Below are 20,026 nucleotides of genomic sequence, written 5' to 3'. Positions count from 1 at the left end.
GTATTCAGTACTTTATTATAAATTAGAGGTTTCTTCCTCTTTAACTACATCTATGAAACAACTTGATTTTAGTTCAAAGACTTAATACCACTTTTACAATGAAATAATTATATTCAAGTAATAAATTAATAATAGTATATGTAAAAGCTGTTGAAAGAAAAAGTTGCCATGAAAAAGCAAATTCATATATATTCAGTTCTTAAGTATTGACTTCACACAGATGTTATTGGCATGTGCTTTTGTACTAAAGCTTGAAAAAAACTTCCCAATTCAATTTTGATTGATAGTCTAGTGTGATCCTGAAATAATGCTGCAGCTAGTGTCTGATGAATTTTTAATCCAGTGCATATATTTCTGGTGATACTCATACTTCTGATAACATACTGTATTTAGGTATGTAGAACCTATTTTGAAAATCCAGTATGATTCTTTTGAAAACATACAGTATCTGGTTTTGATCCTTTTATTTTTAATGAGTAATTCATTACTCTTAGTTACATCAAAGCACAGTAATTTTTTTCAGGGTGGGTATTAGCCTTATTTATTTTTTTTTAAGTCCTGAGTGAAGATGAATCGTAAACTGTATTATTTCGCTACTGTAATAACAATATTCCAACCTTACATTCTGTTTCCTATTCTTAACTATCAGTCGCACTTGTGGGCCCTTATAGATAGAGGTGTTCTCAATACCCAACAGCATCTTACCCCAGTTCTGAGGATGCCATCATTTTACAATATTATCTTGCAAGTATTAGCTTACCAAGCTGTATGAAAGCACAAACTACTTTCCTTTTTTTTTTTTTTTTTTTTTTTTTTTTTGGTCTCTTCATTCTTTGGTTTCTATAAAAGAGGTAGAGAGGAAGCAGACAACTCAAAAGATGTGATTTTGGCAGAGCTCAGTATACAGTGTTTGCTATTTCTCTGTTCAGTTCCATCTCCACGTCCAGAGAGTACATACATAGAAAACAATGTGTCAAACAGAGCCTCTGTATTACCAGCAGACAGCAGCACGGTGGCAAACCACTCAAAGAGACAAACCACCTTTGATACCTGGTGAGTTGTTATTTATACAGATGTGTAGAGAATGGCAGGAAAAAAGGGTGTGGATTTTAAAGAAGAAAAAAAAACACTAAAACTTCTTTTTTTTTCAAAATTTTGATTATCTATACATGTTTAATTGCTTCCTTTGACTATATTGCCATAGCATTGCATGTTTGCAGTCCACTTTTGGGCAACAAGAAGTACTTCATCACACCATCACATTGATTGCTTTAAAAATTGTACGCTTTTGTTCGGTCTTCCCTGATTCTTTTTTCTACTATCAGTCTTTGGTTAAAGATGATAGGAAGTGCTTGTGTGCATATAGCAAGCCCATAGCTTCATCTGTGGATTCCAGAAGCATGAATTGTCAGAAAAATGTAAAAAGTTATCAAAATGCATGTTTCCATATATAAAAGATGACTGTATTTATGAAGAATATAATATTCACCCTACAATGGGGACTGCTGCTCTCTTTGCTTACATACCACAGAAGGAATTGAATATATTATATGGGAAAACGGATGAAGCAACATCTTGGTGTGGTGTATAGTGATTTTAAAGGGTTTTAAAAAACATTGCATGACTCCATATAGAACATAGAACAATTAACTATAATTATACTAGTAGAACGACAACATACGTGTAGCTTTGCAGGACTTAAAGGGGAAATATCTTAATTTTGTTGCTGTGAGAGCTGTACAGCTCTAAAGTACTCTTAATGTTCTACTTTGATCACAATAAAGCACAGTGAATAAAAATAAGCAAATGAAGTTTCAAAGAATTGTTGGGAGGAATGGACTTGTGTGCATTCTCACGGTTCAGCTGTACTTCATACCGCTATATGAAACACTGCTCTCTGAAAGTGATGAAACTATGCTATTTAACGAACTGTTTCAGTGGTTTGTTGACGTAATGTAATTTCATATGAACAACCTATGAATTACCTGCTTAAAAAAGAAAGGGGTGGGACACAAACAACCAGTTATTTCAGCTTTTGTTCAGGTTATATACCCAAGTCAGCAACAGAAGATGTTTACTCCAGAACACTTCTCTCCTGCTCTGATACACTAGAGTCTGCTTCCTGTCCTTCAGTAGCTCCACCTACATCAGTTCAGTGGATGCTAGTTTTGTGAATCTCATCAGTTATGTAAAAAGGTGGTACTTATGTTGTAATTTGTGGCTAAAGAAGGTCTTTGTTTCCGCTGTTGGACCTTCTTACATCTTTTCCTGTCCTTCATATTTGAATCTTTTTATCTGGCATATAACAGAAGCTAACTGGAATCTCGTTTTGCTTTATATATCATTTGGCAATATATTACCTGTTATAATGTGGTTAATACAAAGGAATATGTAATGTTATTCTAATTCTGAACTGAAATAATAGTATATGTTATTAGAGCTGGTTGGGAATTTTTTGGCAAAGTATATTTTTCCTTACAATGCTAAATTACCAAAACCAAAACTTTTCAAAGGAACAGACTAATATCTACTCACCTTTTATTGGAAAGATTCTTCAGCTCCAGGATGGAATTCACAGTCAAAACCAGAGAGATACGCAAAATAACAGATATTTGGGGGTCAGCATTATATTTTTTCGTACAAGGAACTCAAGTGCACAGCTTTTGTTCTTCGTTATTTAAACCAGAGATGTGAACAGAGATCTTAGATCTAATAAGTGAAAGACCTGAACCAGAGGTTAGAGGTTATTTTGAAGCACATTCTCTGTTTTTACCCTCAATATATTCTCTGGAAGCTGTTTCATCTTGTTGAAATAATGAAAGGACCACAAGAGATGCTGAGTATAGCCTACTGAATAAGGCTCTAGATTAACTTTGAGACAGTTAGATTTAAGTCTTTGCTCCACTTACCATACTCAAATATTTCCATTAAGTGGAGCAGCTCCTTTGAGAGAAAAACCCACAGAAGAATAAGCTTTTTGTCTTGTAAAATGGAAAGAATGGCAGTGCCCTCCACATCAAATTACCTGCTATTTTGGCATGTGTTCCTCTTTCTCTTTGCTTTTCCAAGTCCCTATTTTCCTGAAATGTTTCCTGCCCAGCTCTACATGTTACTCTGTGCAAGTTGTCCTGGCAATGGTCTAATGTTGTTGCAAAATTGTTCTGTGCCATAAATGCAGATTCCTGAGTGATGTAGAGTCTGTTCCTCTACTTATTTTTCTGTATAGAAGTTGTGTAAATGCTTATGAAAATGTTGAAAGCTCTGATGGAATGTGATTCTGCTTACATCATCAATTTTATGATGAAATAAATATTTGATGTCTGATGGACATACATGACTGGTACATGACAATTCATCTCAAATTATGAGTGACATGTATTCCACCTGGACTTGCCACTACTGTAAAATATGGCTCCTCTCATACTATTGCTCTGTGTTGCCTTTCTTCTGTCAAAGATTTTGTGAATGTTTGCTAGACTGAATTGTCACAAATGTTCCCTTGTCTTTGTGTGCATTTCTTCACTCTGTCCTCACTGTCCTGCCTCTTTAAAATAAAGATGTTATGAACTCAACTTTTGTTACCAGGTTTTACTATTAAATTTCTAGATCATTTCAGAACTTCAGATGACTTGGTTTGAAAAAGGCAAATTTTCATCTTTCTAGAAAATCTTTGAGTTTAATTTCCTGCGAGTGACCTTGAACTTGCTCAATTTTCCATCTTTAGATACAAGAATTTTATTCTCTCTCAACTTTTGTCTCAACCTGGGAAAAATTAGTAGGTAATAGGCAAGATACGTAAACCTTGTTCTGCCAGTGTACCAAAATGCTGACCTGAGTTACTATATCTAATAATTGCATTATTACAGTTCTCAGTATCTCCTTGGAATAAACTCCAATATGCAGCATTTCATCTTCCATCATGCTGGAGGTGCTTCTTGTGTTGGTTGCTTACAACATATGTGGGGACTTTTGGAAAGTTTGGACCTTTTATGTCCATTAAAACGTATTAATTCTATGACAAACAGCTAGTATATGTTATACCTCCCTGAAAAAATAAGGGGAAAAACATACAATATTATTTTATATATAAATACATAAGCACACACACTCTAACTCAAGAACAAAACAACAAGAAAACAAACAAACAAACAAAAAAAAACACCCTTACTGTTTTATCTATCTGCTGTTAGTTTTTAGGACTCCAAAACGTTACAGTATGCTATGAACATGACCTGACTGGCTTTAATTTTGCTGTTTCAATGGCAGCGTGACAATGCAGTCACACTGAAGTCCGTGGAACAAGAAGGTTGCCAATATCTGAACAAGGTGGTTGAAAGCTTGTTCAGTTGTCTGTATCCCATCCATTCCTGCATTGCAAGTACGCTCCAGTTCATTTACAGATTTTTAGATTTTTTTCTAAAAATACCAATATTCCAAATTTGTATTTCGCAAGCTTAAAAAATCAGCTGTGTGTTGCACTGGTTGAGCCTTTAGGAATCTGCTCAGCATAGCCTGAAGATGTTCACCTTCCTAATGATATTGCTCTCCCTCTGACGTTTCCTACCCAAGACTCTTGCATATGCATTATCATCTATGTTTGCTTTTTTCATCTATATGGCTGCATCTGAGCCTCCCTGCCAATGCATGTAGGCTCTCTTCTAGTAAACAGCGAGTGCCTCTTCCCCAGCCCTTCACCAGTCATCAGTGATTTTTTTTTTTTTTTGTACTAAAATTTGGTAATGAAATACAATGTTACTTGCAAGGAATCCTTACAAAAATTGTAGTTGTCAATATTCAGTCCAAGAAATAAGCCTAGGGAAGTACAAGGTTATGAAGCCAACTAGTTCCAAATATTTGTTATTTACTAATATTGAATTATACTGGGGAGGGGAGGTGTATATATATGTACACACACATACAAGTATGTATACTTCTTTTTAGTAAAGCCGTAGCCTTAAGTGATCTTGTGGTTATAGAGGCTGCTGTGTGGTATTCTGTATATAAGATGGTAGACATGGGTTTCGTTACAGCTAATAAATCCAACTTTTTCACATGAAAGAAGGTTTTCAGCTTTTAGCAATGTTTTGAGTTGATCTCTTGTTTTTTTCAGCTTTCAGTGCCAGTCTATTACACCTAGAAGTTTTTACTAAGCTTGCAGGACTGATATTTTTATTTTAGGTAAACCATGTGTTTGAGTTTCTTCACTGGTTTCAGACATTTTCTTGCCATTGTTTATGGTAACTGTATAACTGCCAAGGTGGTTGGACTTTTTAAATATTCGTTAATATTTTGAAGAAAACTTCAGATATTTCAGTAACTTCTCCTTTAGGCCAAAATCTGACTTATGTAATTGTGAGCAGTGCTGTAAAGGGAGTAAGTAGTATGGTGGCAGCTAAAGAGGATTTCTAACCAGGCTACCTGCTGAAATTAGGGGTACTGAAGAGTAACTGAAGAGCACAAGGAATTGCCGAAAAAGGAGCCTTGTGCAGTATGAATGCATCTGTGGCAGCATGACTGCAACACACTTCCTATTTCCCTTTTTTTTTTTTTTTAAAGTAAATGCTGAAGCACAGCAGTTTCTTTGCCTCCATCCATACATGCTGCTACACATCGATGTACCTGCATGAAGTTGGATACCTTTCCTCCCCGGGGGCAATAAATGCTAGCGATAGTCAAAGCATTTCTCTAGTATCTGTGTCTTTTTCCAAATGTCTCTGACCAGAATAACCAATATGATCTATATTACGTGTCCTAAGCAAGCAAAAGGCACAAAAAGGGATAAAAGGGATAATGGAGAAGAAGAAATTTTGCCTTTAGTTTCTGCTTGAGGGTGAGTTCTCTCAGTGGGGGGTTCTTCTCTAGGGCTAGTCTTGCTTCCTAGTGAAAGACACGCAGGCTGTGGTGTAACTGCTGCTTTCAAAAGCTGAAGCTTTATGCAAAACACCAGGACTTGGCCGTTATATTGGAAGAATTACCGTGTGGATATACCATACAGATTTTTTCTGATAATCCTCACTTATTCCTGTACTGTCCATTGTCTGAAAACCATCTTTCGGGATGCCTAAAATATCCCGGTGTTTCATCTCGGCGATCAAAATGTTCTGCTCTATTTTTACTCAGCGCAAAATCCTGGTGTTGAAACTTCCTGCTATAATGCTATATATGTTCGCTCTCTTCACATAATGAGCATGTGTTTGGAAGCAGTTGCTTTTCAAGGTCAGTGCTTTTTCAGACAACTGTACTGCAATATGACTCATACGAGTTAATGACATAAGCCCGTCCATGTGAAACCACTGGCTTTTGGGTAGGCGGCAATTGGAAATGAGCAGAGTTCTCAGCCCCTTGCATTTTTTTCTTCCGGTCACTGGAGTTACAAAGAGGAAGATACAGAACAGAATTTCACTTCTGGCCTGTCCACTCACCTGCTGTGGGGAGCAGTTTTCTTGTCTAGGTTCACTGGGCTGAAGAAAAGAGTTACGCTTGAGTGAATCTATCTAAAAGCATGCAAAAATTGTCCCAAATTTTATTCTAAAGAGTAAGTTCACTTTTCAAAAATACAGCATCTCCGTTGAAGAATAGGTGTTGGAGCAGAAAAGCCAGAGCAAGACACTGACAAATTTTAAAGGATGGTGCAGGCAAACCGTGCTGGCACTTAGCCTAGTTCTTCAGTGGGCAGCACAGTCTCTGGGTTGGTAATTTGCACTAAGGCCATGTTTTGGGGGTTCGTTTGCAGATGAGGATGTGCAGTAGCTTCTCTGGGAAAAGATTTGGGAGATTCTCAGCCCTTTTCACATGACTTTGAGGGTGCAAGCAGGATACTTGTTGTGCACGCCTTTCTCCAAGCTTTCTAACAAATTACAGAAGATGAAACTCCTAAAAATAATTCAGTAAATAACTCAGTAGTTGTTTTGTCTGTGTGAAGTCACTCCTGTGAGTTGACGGAGTATGTAAAGCTGTCAGTAATGTTTACTTTTGGGCTCTGCTGTGATGCTTTAAGTGAATTATACAAGACTTACTGCTGTTATGCAATGGTACTAAATCCAGGGACATGACATAAGCAGGGATCTTTAGCAATCCCGTATATTTAAAATATGTGGTAGGAATCTAATAGTTATACTAAACTAGAGATTTTTCCTGTATCTACTTTCAGATTTCAAATTTTCACATTGTCTATATCACTGAACATCTGAATGTGTTTTCTGGTTCTAGGTTTAAGTTGAAAAAATTTAACTTAGGAAAATTCCCTCTGCCTATAAATCTTTCCTCCAAGCCCATTTCTTTTACTCAATTATTATACCTTGTTACAATGTTTAAATACTACATGCATTTCGTTAGAACCAGGTAGCACTCTGAGTTTGAGATGGTTTTGGGTAGAAACGGAGGAACTGACCAAACCCCATTTCAGAGTGAAGATGCTCTTTAATAAGGGGACAACTGTCGTCATTCCCACCTCGATAATGTGTTTCACATTTGCTTGGAAAAAAACGTCAGCTTGGCATGTAGTAGCAGCTGAATCACCAGTTTACAGCATAGCATTTTAAGCTAGATTTAGAACCCAAAGATAACTATAGCAGGCAGCAAAGTGTTGCTACATTACAGTTGCTCCAAGCAAAGCTGCTTCTCTTTGCCATCCAGAGCCCTTGGAACTGTGGCTGTCCCTCAGGTTTTCCAGCAAGACAATAGAATAATTTCTTTTTTATTTTCATACAAATTAAGGCTAAAAAGGGGCAATTAGATCATCCAGTATGACTTCACATACATTAGTTGCCAGTAATTGTCATCCATTCTCTGGGGTTGAGGCCCAGCAGTGCATCTGGCAGAAGTGTACATAGTCCTGATTTGAAATGTCAAAGATGGCAAATCCACTCCTTCACTACAGACTTTCTTCTGGTGGTTAATGATTCTCATTGTTAAAATCAGTGCCCTATTTCTAACAAGACTTCTCTGGCCTAATCATCTACCTACTTGTTATGTCTTTGCCCTCTGCTTTAAAGGTCTGTAATTTCTGTAATTTCTTCCTGGTTAAGTACCTGTACGCCACAATCAAGGAAGCTGTAATTGTTGGGATTGGCTTGGCTGTGTTTTTGACATTGTAGAGAGATGGAAATCTCTGACTCTTTTAATGTAGACCATTCTTTTTATCTCCATGAAACTTCCCATCAGCACTACCAATTTTCAAAATAGCTTAAAGGGCACTAGAACTGCATACAGCTATGTCTCACCAGTGTCCTTCATAAGCCATCTTTTTGCTCTTTATCAGTACTTTACATCCTTAGTTTACTGTGTACACTTAAAGTAACGTGTTGGTTATCAGCTGTAGTTAATTCTGCTGTAAACAAGATACGAGGGAGAAATAAATAAAATTCAGTCTGCAGGGAAGTCAACTGTTCCACTTTTGGGTCGTCTTCTTTTGCCAGCACTGTCTCACGCATGCATAACAAACTAACTGAAGTTTCTAAGTTGAAATGGATCCCCAGCCTCCCTGATGATAAATTCGGAACCATGTCAGCAAAGGTCAGGAGTGTCAATTGAAATTGGTTCTGTCTGGCGAACTTTGCAACTCCCGGCTCTCCGGCAAGCAATGGATAAACTGGACCAGTGCTTTTGTACCTCCTCACCAGTTGTATGTCCTCTCAGATACGATTTTCATTTTTCTAAAAAAACTTGTGTGTGAATATTTTGGTTTGAGTATTAAATTCTGGCTTAAAAAAAAAAACATGCATGCTTTAACCTTTTCCCTAAGTAACTCACTGGTTTGACTAATCATTTTACCCTAACACTTTGTTCCTCCTATCCCATTTAATAAGACTATCTGTTACTTGTATAGTAACCATTGAACCAATGAATGTTTAAACATTAAGAATCTTTTTGCTTCAATCAATAATTTTCATTCTTTGCCATAAGGTCTCACCATTACACAGAATTTGCATCATATCAAAATAAACTCTGTCTTACAATACCTTATCTCATGTTTAGGAAAAGTCCTGAAAATCTTAACAGTCACTCTGAACAGCTCAAGGAGAAAGAAAAGCAAGGGTTTTTCAGGGCAATAAAAAAGAAAAAGAAGAAATCTCAAACTGTAAGTATGCAGTTATTTCTAAAAGAAAATAAGTTTATCAGTTTTGAATGATACTACTTTAAAATGCTAGACTAGTACAGTAACTTTATATTATTTGTGATCATACCTGCATGTATCTATTTGTTCTTTTTCTGTTTTCACTATATGACAGTCAGATACACTTTCTGTGTCTGTTTTCATTAAGATACTTCAACATCCAGTTTATATGCAAGTTTTAAGCAGATGTTGTAGCAAATCCTTTTGCAGCATATGTTGATATTGTTCAAAAAGTAGCAAATGCATTATTGTGTGTCCTCAGAGCTTGAATAATTTCAGATACCCATTAGGAGGAAATCAAACTGCTATAAAAGAGAATTCTTTAAGAACTTTTTCATGGCAGTGTCTTGATGACAGCTTCCAACTTCTTGCTGTATCCTGTGACTGGAATAAGGATGATGTGCCTTAGCCATTCTCAATGTTTTATTTTTTGTTGGGGGAAGAGGTGTATTTTATTGTATTGTGTATGCCTTTGCTATCTTTTCTGTATTTCTACATTTACATCTAGTTTTCGGGAGAGAAAAATTATTTATCAGAGGGCAGTGGCATATTAATATTTCAAAAAGTTTTACAGTTCTGGAAACAGTAAAATACTTCAAATTACATTTGCATATCTGTTTAACAAAATTTTAAAACTGCAGGTACTTTATCTAAAATTATGGCTAGTAAAAATGTGCTCTTGTAATTCTCAACCAGGCCACTGGGCTTTTTATTAGTATAGTAGTATATTACTAAATTTCATGTGCAAAATAGTGTCAAAAATATACCTTTGTCTCTTTATGTTACTGGTTCTTTCCAGTGTGCTTCATTCTTACATTAGTAAAATGAAGAATTCTACCCAACTTTTTTTTTTTTTTTTTAACATATTTTTTTCATTAAAATGTAACTTTATTAATTTGTTAATAACATTAGTTCCTTTTTTGATTTTGGTGTCATGTCAGATGTTCTCAGTGTACAAAAAAAAAAAGATAAATTTCAGTCTTGACTTGGAATTTGAAAATCAAACTGTTTTATCTAGTAGTGGGATCATCATCTCCAACAGTAATGTATGCTCTCCTTTTCAGAGTAGCTTGCTTGAATTCCCCACATTTCAGGTTTGGGTTTAAGAACTCAGTGCCATTGAAAAACTAGGTTGTAATATTTCTGTAAATGAAATGGCAGTTATGGTTTTGAAGGTTCTTGGAATGGAGTAAATTGTGCTCACTCATCATAGTTAAATAGGCTTCAGAAGAAGTTAACAGTACTGCAGGGCAAAGGGGAGTAACTAAGTCAAAATACCTTCTGTCAGAGAGTGAGGTGGCATGACTGGGTATTGTTGGAGGGCTGATATATTGAAAATTGGGGGAGAGGAGTGTTTGTCTGCTTTTTTTCGTTGTTTGTTTAATTTTTTTTGAACTGCATGGAACGTGCATGCGTGTGTTAACTAGCACACAAAAATGCACCGTGTCTCCTTGCTAGCTAGGTTTTAGGGCAGTGGCTCCTACCTCTCCTTCTGAACTTGTTCACCTCGATACCTGTTCTTAACTGAATATCTAGTTTAAAACTCTGGGATTTTTTGATATCACAATGTCCATGAAAGGGTAAGCATGCCTAATTGGTTTAGGTAGCACGCTGGAGCCATTGGTTTCGGTGATGCATTTTCCAAAAAAAGATGTTATATTTGCACTGTTTCAGATTTCAGCCATTCAGACATGGTGGAAGGGAACATATTAAAAGCCCAGCTGATAGATCAGGTATCAACTACTTCCAAATTAAACTAAGTGAAGGAATTAGAGACTGAGGTGAGTTGTGTTGCAATGCAAAAATCAGCACTTTCCCAAATATCAACTGACAAGCACCTTGCCCTGTAGATACTGAAAACGTCACTGATTACAAGCCAGGACAGATTTACACGTGCTCCTTACTCCTTTTCATACTTAAGGAGAGGGAGAGAGTGTTTGCATAACGAAAAATGCATTGGCTAGTTACACCTAGTCTTTCACAGGAGATGCATAAAATTTCTGAAATGCGATAGTGATGAAACTGTTGCATCCTCATCTACAAGCTTGCTGGCATCAACTTCATTCAGCCAGAGACTGAAAAACCTCTTCTCGTTTCTACTTGCAGTTGTTTGACAGAACAGTGTCTAGGGACAGACTGTGCACACCAGTGCGTGTACAAGTGTTTGCTTCAGACACTGTTCTTTGTTCTTCTTTGTCTGTTAGTTGAGGAAGTCTACATAACGAACATTGGGATGTTCATGAGGATCTTCCTCCATGAATGTAATTTATGACCTGAAAATTATTTAGCTCCAAGTTTGACTTCAGTAGTAAAAGCTTTTAACAGCACTGCAGTAATAGCTCTTCAACTACAGCAATAATGGACTCATATCAAAAATCTTAACATATACCTTGTGACTGTCCAAGTTTTTTTCTGAGGCTTAAAACTCTTAGAGTCCTAGATGTATGTAATTCCAGCTATGTACCCTGATACAAGCTTTCTGCAGCAAATAACGAACTAGACCCAGAGAACAGTCGTATTGAGAAGCATGTAATAGTACACAATTGTACACGTTGTTAAGAGGGTGATAATACCACATCCATTGCTTACTACTTACATCCACTGTTATTTGGCAAGTTTTGTGTTGCTGGTGATCATCGTTAAGAGTCATAAAAGATGACTTAAATGGCACTAAAGATATCTTCTTAATAATGTCATTCTCAAAATCTCCAGTAGTGCAGAAGTGATACCAGTTTCTGATACTTCCTCGTGCAGAGGATTATTCTCTCTAGAGTTCTCCAGGTGTAGTTCTTTATGGGATAACAATCACTACTGTCTGCTATGGGAATTCTTTGCAATATTGTTTTTGAAGAGCTGTTTTTATCCGTTCTCCTTTTTATCTTGTTTTGGAATCTTTTAGTAATGCAGCAAAAGGTTTTGAGGATTGCTAGAATCACGTTTTTTTTCTGCAATCTGTCACTAAGCGTTTTGGTATCCATGAGGGCTGTGTAAAGTGTCAATGTGCACTATCTTCAGAGAAGCCTTAGTTTTGCAGATTGTGGCACATATTGCAAGCTACGGATCTGAAGAGATTATGTACTTTGGAAAAAACAGTTGCAAGTGACCCTTCCTCCTCCTGATGCTTTGATTCCTTTTTAATTTACTGAACTTCAAACAGAAAGTTCTTCTGACCACAGAGTTTCTAAGCAAGCTGTGCTAATTAATGACTTTGTCTTCTGTTAGCTTGGATGGAAACTAGAAGCAGGGAATTTGTTTGAAAACCTTCTCTTCTGGTGGTGCACCCATCGTTATATTTAGTCATACAACCATTGCAGGATAAAGTTTTCTTTTGGTAGGCAAATGGCACAGCAAGCGTCTTGGGCTTGTTTGCACCTGAGAGGAGGAGAAATCATCTTGTTCGTAATTTTAATACTTGACAGTTCTCTTTGTTGTTTGTGCATCCATTGGTATGCTCTTTGATTGTCTTACAGAAATAAAAATATAACAGCCAGTGCCCTTGCAGTTGTACGTGAAGTTGTTGAAGGCATATTTTTGTCAGAACTGAAATCATTCATCTTGGAGCCCTAGCTCTTTTTAAAAGCTAAAAATAAAATACTTTTCTTTCTTCCAGAGGTAACTATCAGCTACTCACTCTAAAACCGATTGCTGCTATTACTAGTGTATCTTTGATATTTTATTTATATAAAAATAAGAAATGCCATAACATTTTATATCATTATCATAAGTAACAAAATTACAAGATTTGATCCAAAGCTCAGTAAAGTCAACAAGACCTACCTGCAGTTTTCAAAAGACTTTGTACTCTACATTCCTAATGGGAGATAAAAATAGGTGATCTCTTTTTCTGTAAGAATACTGATCTCTTTTTCCATGCTCTATATGCATTGAGTTTCTTGAATTTGTTCCATACACTTTCTTCATTCAATCACTATTATATTTTCCTGAAGCAGATTGATACCATGTATTGTTGGAACTACAAAAATATAATTATGAGTTAATATAGTAAGGACAGATCTCCTGAATTGATACACTATGCATTTAGATTTTGTATCTTATATTACAGACAAACTCAACCAACGGGGAGAATCCAAGCATCAAGAAATCCCTCTTCCCTCTTTTTAATTCAAAGAATAATTTAAAGCATAGTTCTTCTTTGAAAAAGCTTCCTGTAGTCACTCTACCCATGGTATTAATTTTTAAGTACAGTAGCTCTGTAAAACGCTCCAGTAAACTTATTTTACTGACTACAGCAGCATGTGTTTTATTTTCATGGGATCACTTTCTCTTCATGCCAGTTAAGTATCTTGGGCCAGTTCAATAAATTTAAGTAAAGTTTGTGGTTCCATTGAAGTAGATTATGTCTTTTTTTTAAAAAAAAAAAAAAAAAGTTTCTTGACCACTTGTTATACTGAAAATGTAATGTACACAGCTCCAGAGAGAATGAGCCCCGGGACTAGGGCTAAAGGAGGAAAATAGTTGTGAAATTACCGACGTTTAAATTTTCTCATTCTGTTTCAATCAGGAAAAAAAATTAACCTGGTTTGTTTTATAGCTATATTGGAGATACATTCTGTGTGCTAACTGCTCCTTTATATATAAATTCAATTAGATATTAATGACACATTCTCTGAAAAAAACACTCATGTTTCTAACATATTTTTGTTTGTGCTGATTGTTCATGATAAAAGGCAGCTTGCATTAAAAATAGATTAAATTTAATTGTTCTTTTTTGCTTAAAATTCCTGAAATAAAAGTCTCTATAAGCTTTACATTGTCATTCTGCCATAAAATTTGATGAATTTATATCTTGTTTTTTAGTGCCATTGAATTTTTTTTATTTTTTAATTTGGCTTGGGTTATTTGTGGAGGAGCAGAAAGATGAGGAAAAGAAAATCTCTTCCTTTGTGATGGCAAAATCGGCCAGATGTCAGTTTAGAGATGATTTCGATCTGCTTCAATTAGGAACAAATTTATAGAACTGATCCTTGGTCTTAACTGCAGTATGGAATGCTTTTTAAATGAAGATGACACTCAACAATTTTGTTGTTGTTGTTGTTTTTTATTATTATTATTATTTTATTTTTCTTGGAAGCCTTGTTTAATTGCTCTCTCTTACAGCAAATAACACTAACAGCATGCGAATGCTTCAAGGGCTAAGGGTAAAGCAACTCTGCATGACCTCCGCAGCCACTTACTCTTACTATGGGGAAAAATAATGAAAGGATATTGCAATTCTGCTGCAGTATTGGGCTTCACTTGCGTTGTGTAATTAACTTGGGAAAAGGATTTACAGCTATTCTTAAGAAATACATTAATAGCCCAGTTTTTAATGTTTTGTTGCAGATGCCTAGCACTGATGGTCAGGATCTCTTGGCATTACAGAAAGCCATTCATTCTACTAATCACCAGAGCAGCAGGCAGAAGGATTGGCATCCTGAGAAGATGACAGAAATCCAGCCTCATGTAAGTAGCATTATCAGTTCCCTGTATTTTAACATCACGAAGGTATCTTGACAGATTTTTCTCCGGTAAATAGAAAAATTGCATTTGATGTTATTTCCCACCCTCCCCATTCCCTCCTCACTGAATGTAAAAACTCCTGTACCTGTGGTACTGCATAATTCTTTGAAAATCTAGACATGAGTGACAGGGAAAGGAGGTGAGACTGTGTGTCCTTGTGTCAGCCGCTGAGCCTTTAGAGATGGTGGTTGTGTGTTTGTTTTGGAGATAAACAACATTTCAGTGCACAGCCGCAGTAGGCACTGCAGCACCGTGGCAGTGCCCTCAAGTGGGGGCCTGCTGCTGCGTGGCTGTGCCTCAGCTGGCACAGGCTGCTGGTTTTGCAGGCTGGCTTGGTGGAGCATCGCACTGCATGAATGCAGCTTTATGTCCTCCAGTTCTAAAACCAGCCTGGGTTGGTTTTAGAACAGGGGTTGGGAGGCAGCTTCTCTGCCATGCTCTTGCCATTACAACGTTGAAAACTTTGAAACACTGAAATTGCAGCTGGTGTGCTTGAGGAAGCAAGTTGTTCTGTGAGCTGTGGAATTTAATGGAGCTGTTATCCTACCAATTTATGTACTCAGGCTTACCCCAGCTCTTGCAACTCATTTGAGTAACCCCTTGTGTCTCTTCTCCTTTGGTGTGCTTTACCAGCTAAAGAAGCTGTGAGGGACAAGAGCTGCTTACCACGCCGCTGCAGGCAAACAAAATACCAAACTGCTGAGCTCTGCCAGCCTTTATTTCAGTGCAGATAATTACTCAAGGTTCTCTCTAACCCTGAGTTGACATTCAGGAAATTTTTAGGTACTTCGTATTTCTGATATCTGCACCTCATAAAATGTGGCTTGAGGTTCTAAAGTTAATAGCAGGAGTGCTGACAGACGGAGAGCTAATGCAATTGTCTGTGCCTCTGTTTTCATAGGACACGAGGTTAAAATAACAAACGGGAACAAAAGCTTTCTTTCTGAGCTAGCCATTCCGTTTTTTCAGGTAGCTGATGGATTTGAATGATAATGAGAAAGCATTTTTCTCAGGTGTGTAGTCATAGCTTGGAAGGAAATACTCCAAGTGAGTACATGCTAAAAGTAAAGAAGTCCTGCAAAGTTCAGGACGTTCGATTTAGGATATGACAGTTTTGTCATAGGAAGTCTGATACGATACAATAGCAGCGAGAGCAGAAGGTCAAGTGCTTTCCCCGTGTCTTTTAGAGCCAGCCATTAAAATCTCTTCGCAAGCTATTACACCTCTCCTCCTCGAACCACCCTGTCCCTGCCGAGCCTCGCTTCCAGCCCCTGCCAAGCCAGCCGGCCAAAGCCGCTTTCTCCGAGGTGCGAATCCACCCCATGAGTCAAAGCTCCAGCAGCGGCAGCAGCAACGCGCGGCAAGAGGCGCCGGCCAAGGGCAGGCCAACGCTGCAGATCCCGAGCCAGCTGGAGCCCACCTGGCACGTCTCCCCCGTCAACAGGAGCGCGAGCGACGGGCCTCCCTACGCCGAGCAGCCGCCCGCCAAGAGCGGGCAGAACGGGCACGCGTACAGCCGAACAAACCGGTCACGGATGCCAAACCTGAACGACCTGAAAGAGACAGCCTTGTAATCGCACTCCAGGCAGTAGGCCAGCTCGCACGGAGGTCAGCGTAGGGGAGTGGTGGTGGTTTCTGGTGATGGTAAGACTGTATTTTCAGCTTTATAAAGGTGTGCAATATGTACATGTGGAGCTATGCTGTTTGGCGCCACAGCGAGAGTCAGGGATTATACAGTAAACCAAGTCGAATTACGAATTACTGGTCATCAGAAATGTCACCGGACGACAGGCAGAGTGTGCCGTCCAGGGAGAAAAAGGTATTGCCATTTTCTCTCATTTACATTCCAGCTTAGAGCACCTCTCTGTCAGAAAGCTGGGAGACTTCTGGTATGTATTGGCACTTATAAGGGTGAAAACGTTCATGTCTAGACCTATGCCCTTACTACATTTTTTGCTGCCTAGTTAACACAGTGGGGTTTATGTGATAAAAGTGTATCCCCGTTAAGGGTTTAAAGTTAAATTGTATGTCTTAAATTTGTTTTTTAAACTTCCATATTTGATAGGATTTGTAATATTTATTTATGATGACCTAATATCGTACTGTTATAATCATATCTTTTATGTTATAATGTAAAGTTATTTTGAGCTGTTTGAAACATTGTGAAGCAGTGCAACAGCTACAGTAGTTTCTATAAAAAACTAACAGTAACATTTATATATTGCATCAGGAGTATTTTATTCTATATATAAATATATATATATAAATGGAAAATAACTGTCTGTTTTTTAAATATACTCATTTAAAAGAAAAGTATTGTTATGACACTATCTGCCATATTTTTATACATTTGTGATATAAAGTGCAGTATTATACTTCTAATAAAAGGAAGTTGAATGTGGATATAAATGTGACTGTAACAGTATGAATCTTGCTCAGCTATGAGAGCCCAATATCATAGGAATTACTGATAACAAACAAAAGACAACATTCAATTCCAAGCTTTATTATGGGCTATTTTGTTGGAAGTATTGGCTAAATGTAAGAGACTGCAGAACTGTACAGTAATCTAAATGTGGTATGTTCTCCCCTGTGTCCTTAGATTTCCTAATAATAATCATAGGATTTCTGCATCTGCATCGAGAGACTAGAGCCCCAGAACCACTTTTTTTTTTTTTCCTCTAAAGAGATAAAGTGCCCCATGACTACAAGCTAAAGCAGGTGCTCTTCCACTTAATTGTAGGGGTGAAAACCAAAGAAACATAGCATGAATTGCAAGTGAAATGCCAAACTTTGACACTTAATGCATAGCATGGCACTGCAGATCATGGTATAAGCTTTTATGCATATGTGTATTTTACATCTTGTTTTAGCAATCTATTAACTAATAAGATAAACACTGTATTTAAATTAAAAGTACTCTTGCACTTTTTCTTATATTTCAGGATGTATTTAAAACTACAAATCTGATATTTGGATATTGAGGGAGAAGGTTGCCGTGCAGCTTAATTTCTCCTTAGACCTTACTGTCCCAATATTCCCATACGCAGTTCAGTGACCAGTCTCAGCAAAATACTAGATCTTGGGTTCCAGTCTCCTGTACAACATTGTTAAAACTGCCTTTACGTTGGTGAATGTCAAGTATAGCAAATATATAACCTGATTCCTCTGTTGCTACCAGTAAAATACATGGAAGGTGAGTCAGTAGGAGTCAAAAGAGTTATGCCAGTCTAAACTTTGTGCAATAAGAGGAGAGTCAGGCCTGTAGTGTCAGAACAATACAATCTTTCCTTTTCAAACATGTTCATTCAGATCCCTCATTACGCTGCAGCATAGTTCATTTTCTATTTGGTGTCGTCAGAAGACACTTGTACCTGCAAACATGTTGTTTGTTCCGAGAAGAGATTAACCTGAATGTAAAATTGATGACTTAGCCATAGATACAGTTAACAGAAGTAGCCAGACAGTGAGAGCTGAACTTCCTACTTTGAAAACAATGCAAACTGGACGTGACGTTCGGTACCTCTTGAATCATACCAAAGCTCTAACAACAACACATTCGGCACAAACACTTTGAAAATCTTTGTCAAGTACAATATGAAAGGATGTTACAGCAGGTTTGTCCAGGGCAAAAATTAAGCCTGGTGAATTTGAAAAACTATAAAATGAAAATTCCTTGTCAATTGCCTGCAAGAAATGTGCATATAATTTTCTATAGATATATATGGTTTATAGTATATTTGTATATGCTATAACATATAGAGTATTTATATAGCATATATAAATACAGTAGACATGAAAGGATATTCAGTTTTTGATAAGTTCAGTGGGCATCCAGGAAGGTTATTGTGAATTTACTAGTCCTTACTATCAATATCAGTATATTTTAAAAGTCTCTCTTTGATTCACCAGTTCATCACAACTAGACTACTCCCGTTCTCTGCTTTGAAATGGGTTGATGCCACTGAAATCCTCACAAAAGCATTGCCTGGGAGTGGGGCTCTAAGCAGTACTATCAGAATGTCTCCGCGTGAGCATTCAGACTAGACTCTTCTGTACTTTATGGATGTATTTCCTTTTGCCTCTACAAGATTTGTATCTTGATAGTAAGAGCTTCCTGCTGGAGATGATGCCACTGGGCTGTATATGGCTGTTCTGGTTTCTAGCAAGGAAAAATGTTTCCCAAGGTTTTTGTTTGTTTGTTCGTTTCCCTCAATATGCATTAAGTTAAATCAGGGTAATCTCTGACTGTACATATAGCTATTTAAAGTAGTTAGCAAAGCTTCAAGAGTGACCTAAGGAATGTTCAAGTATTTATTTGGTGGCCCATATTTACAGAAAGTTGTTTCTACTTCATACTGCATTTTCTTCTCAACTTCAACAAACAGTAACAGATTTAAGTTGAATACTAAATTGTGTTGAATGTATGTAGTATTTTCTTCCTTCTGTTAGAAAGAACTTCCAGCAGCTCAGCCAGCTGGTGCTGGGATAGATTGTGTATTTTTAACCTGGTCTAACTTCCGAATATTTAAAATATTGCTAATGTAATTTCGCTGAGGCTTCCAAAGGAGTCTTATTATATGGCAGAGATTTGCTGTCTCAATAAAGGAGAAGATAATTACAGAGCAAACAATTTTCTAAGTGTGAGCTTTCCTCTTCACTGGTCTTTGAGTCTTGTGCTACATGTTCTATAGATTTACTTACTATAAAGCATCTTATTTAAACAGCATTTTATTCTTTGGCAAGCTGCTTTGCCTTATTATGGCATCATTAATGATGTGAAAAGTAAAGAAACTAAGTTTCAGAAATGGATTAGTCATTTTGCAGAACTCAAGCTGCCTAAACCTGTAGATAAGTTTTTACTATAGCTCTTGAGCTCTTGTTAATCGACAAAGAAGCACCTTAAGCTCATCTTAATTGAAACTGTGTGAAGCTATGTGGTTAAGCTGTCCTTTTAACTGCCATGAAAATGCATTAACCTGAAACAACACGTGGGGTTTTTTAACAGACCTGACCACAGAGAACAGTCCCTTAGGGCTATTTAACGCGTTTTGCTCTGTTACCGCAGTCCAGGATCCCTCGTTCCTCCGAGAGGTCGCCAGCACTGAGCACCAGGACGAGCTCTTGGCAGGAAGTCAGCGGCCCCAGGTTCGATCCAGTCTTTCTAAAAAGTTCCCCATCCCACAGGGCTTGGGCCTTGCACCAAGCTTTCATGTTTGATGCCAGGTCAGGCCCACCTCAGCGCACCCACTCTACGTACGGATAGTTGCTCTCTTAGATCAGTATTTAAGCAGGCCTCAAACTTCCAGACTTAACACACACCCTCAGTTCATCTTCAGGCTTGTAGCCTTTCTCTCTGCTGGACTAACTTGTTTCGGGGAGCGGAGCTGC

The 20,026-nt window shown here is 37.5% G+C and overlaps 1 protein-coding gene across 4 annotated transcripts in view; it reads left to right on the top strand.

Moving 5' to 3' along the window:
- Positions 1 to 19,265, top strand: part of CDKL5 (cyclin dependent kinase like 5) — a 126,896-nt gene extending 107,631 nt beyond the window's left edge. For 3 of the 4 annotated variants that reach the window (XM_032181524.1, XM_032181514.1, XM_032181504.1), the window contains 5 exons: positions 930 to 1,053; positions 8,977 to 9,079; positions 13,179 to 13,301; positions 14,459 to 14,578; positions 15,823 to 19,265. In XM_032181524.1, the coding sequence (XP_032037415.1) occupies positions 930 to 1,053; positions 8,977 to 9,079; positions 13,179 to 13,301; positions 14,459 to 14,578; positions 15,823 to 16,209 (857 nt within the window). In that variant the 3' untranslated portion in view covers positions 16,210 to 19,265. The remainder of the gene's footprint in view (positions 1 to 929; positions 1,054 to 8,976; positions 9,080 to 13,178; positions 13,302 to 14,458; positions 14,579 to 15,822) is intronic. The other variant, XM_032181534.1, reaches the window with a different exon arrangement.
- The last annotated feature ends 761 nt before the right edge of the window (positions 19,266 to 20,026 follow it).

The sequence above is a fragment of the Aythya fuligula genome, chromosome 1, assembly GCF_009819795.1.
Source record: "Aythya fuligula isolate bAytFul2 chromosome 1, bAytFul2.pri, whole genome shotgun sequence".
In the NCBI taxonomy this organism is placed as follows: Eukaryota; Metazoa; Chordata; class Aves; order Anseriformes; family Anatidae; genus Aythya; species Aythya fuligula.
This window is presented reverse-complemented; position numbering and strand designations above follow the sequence as displayed.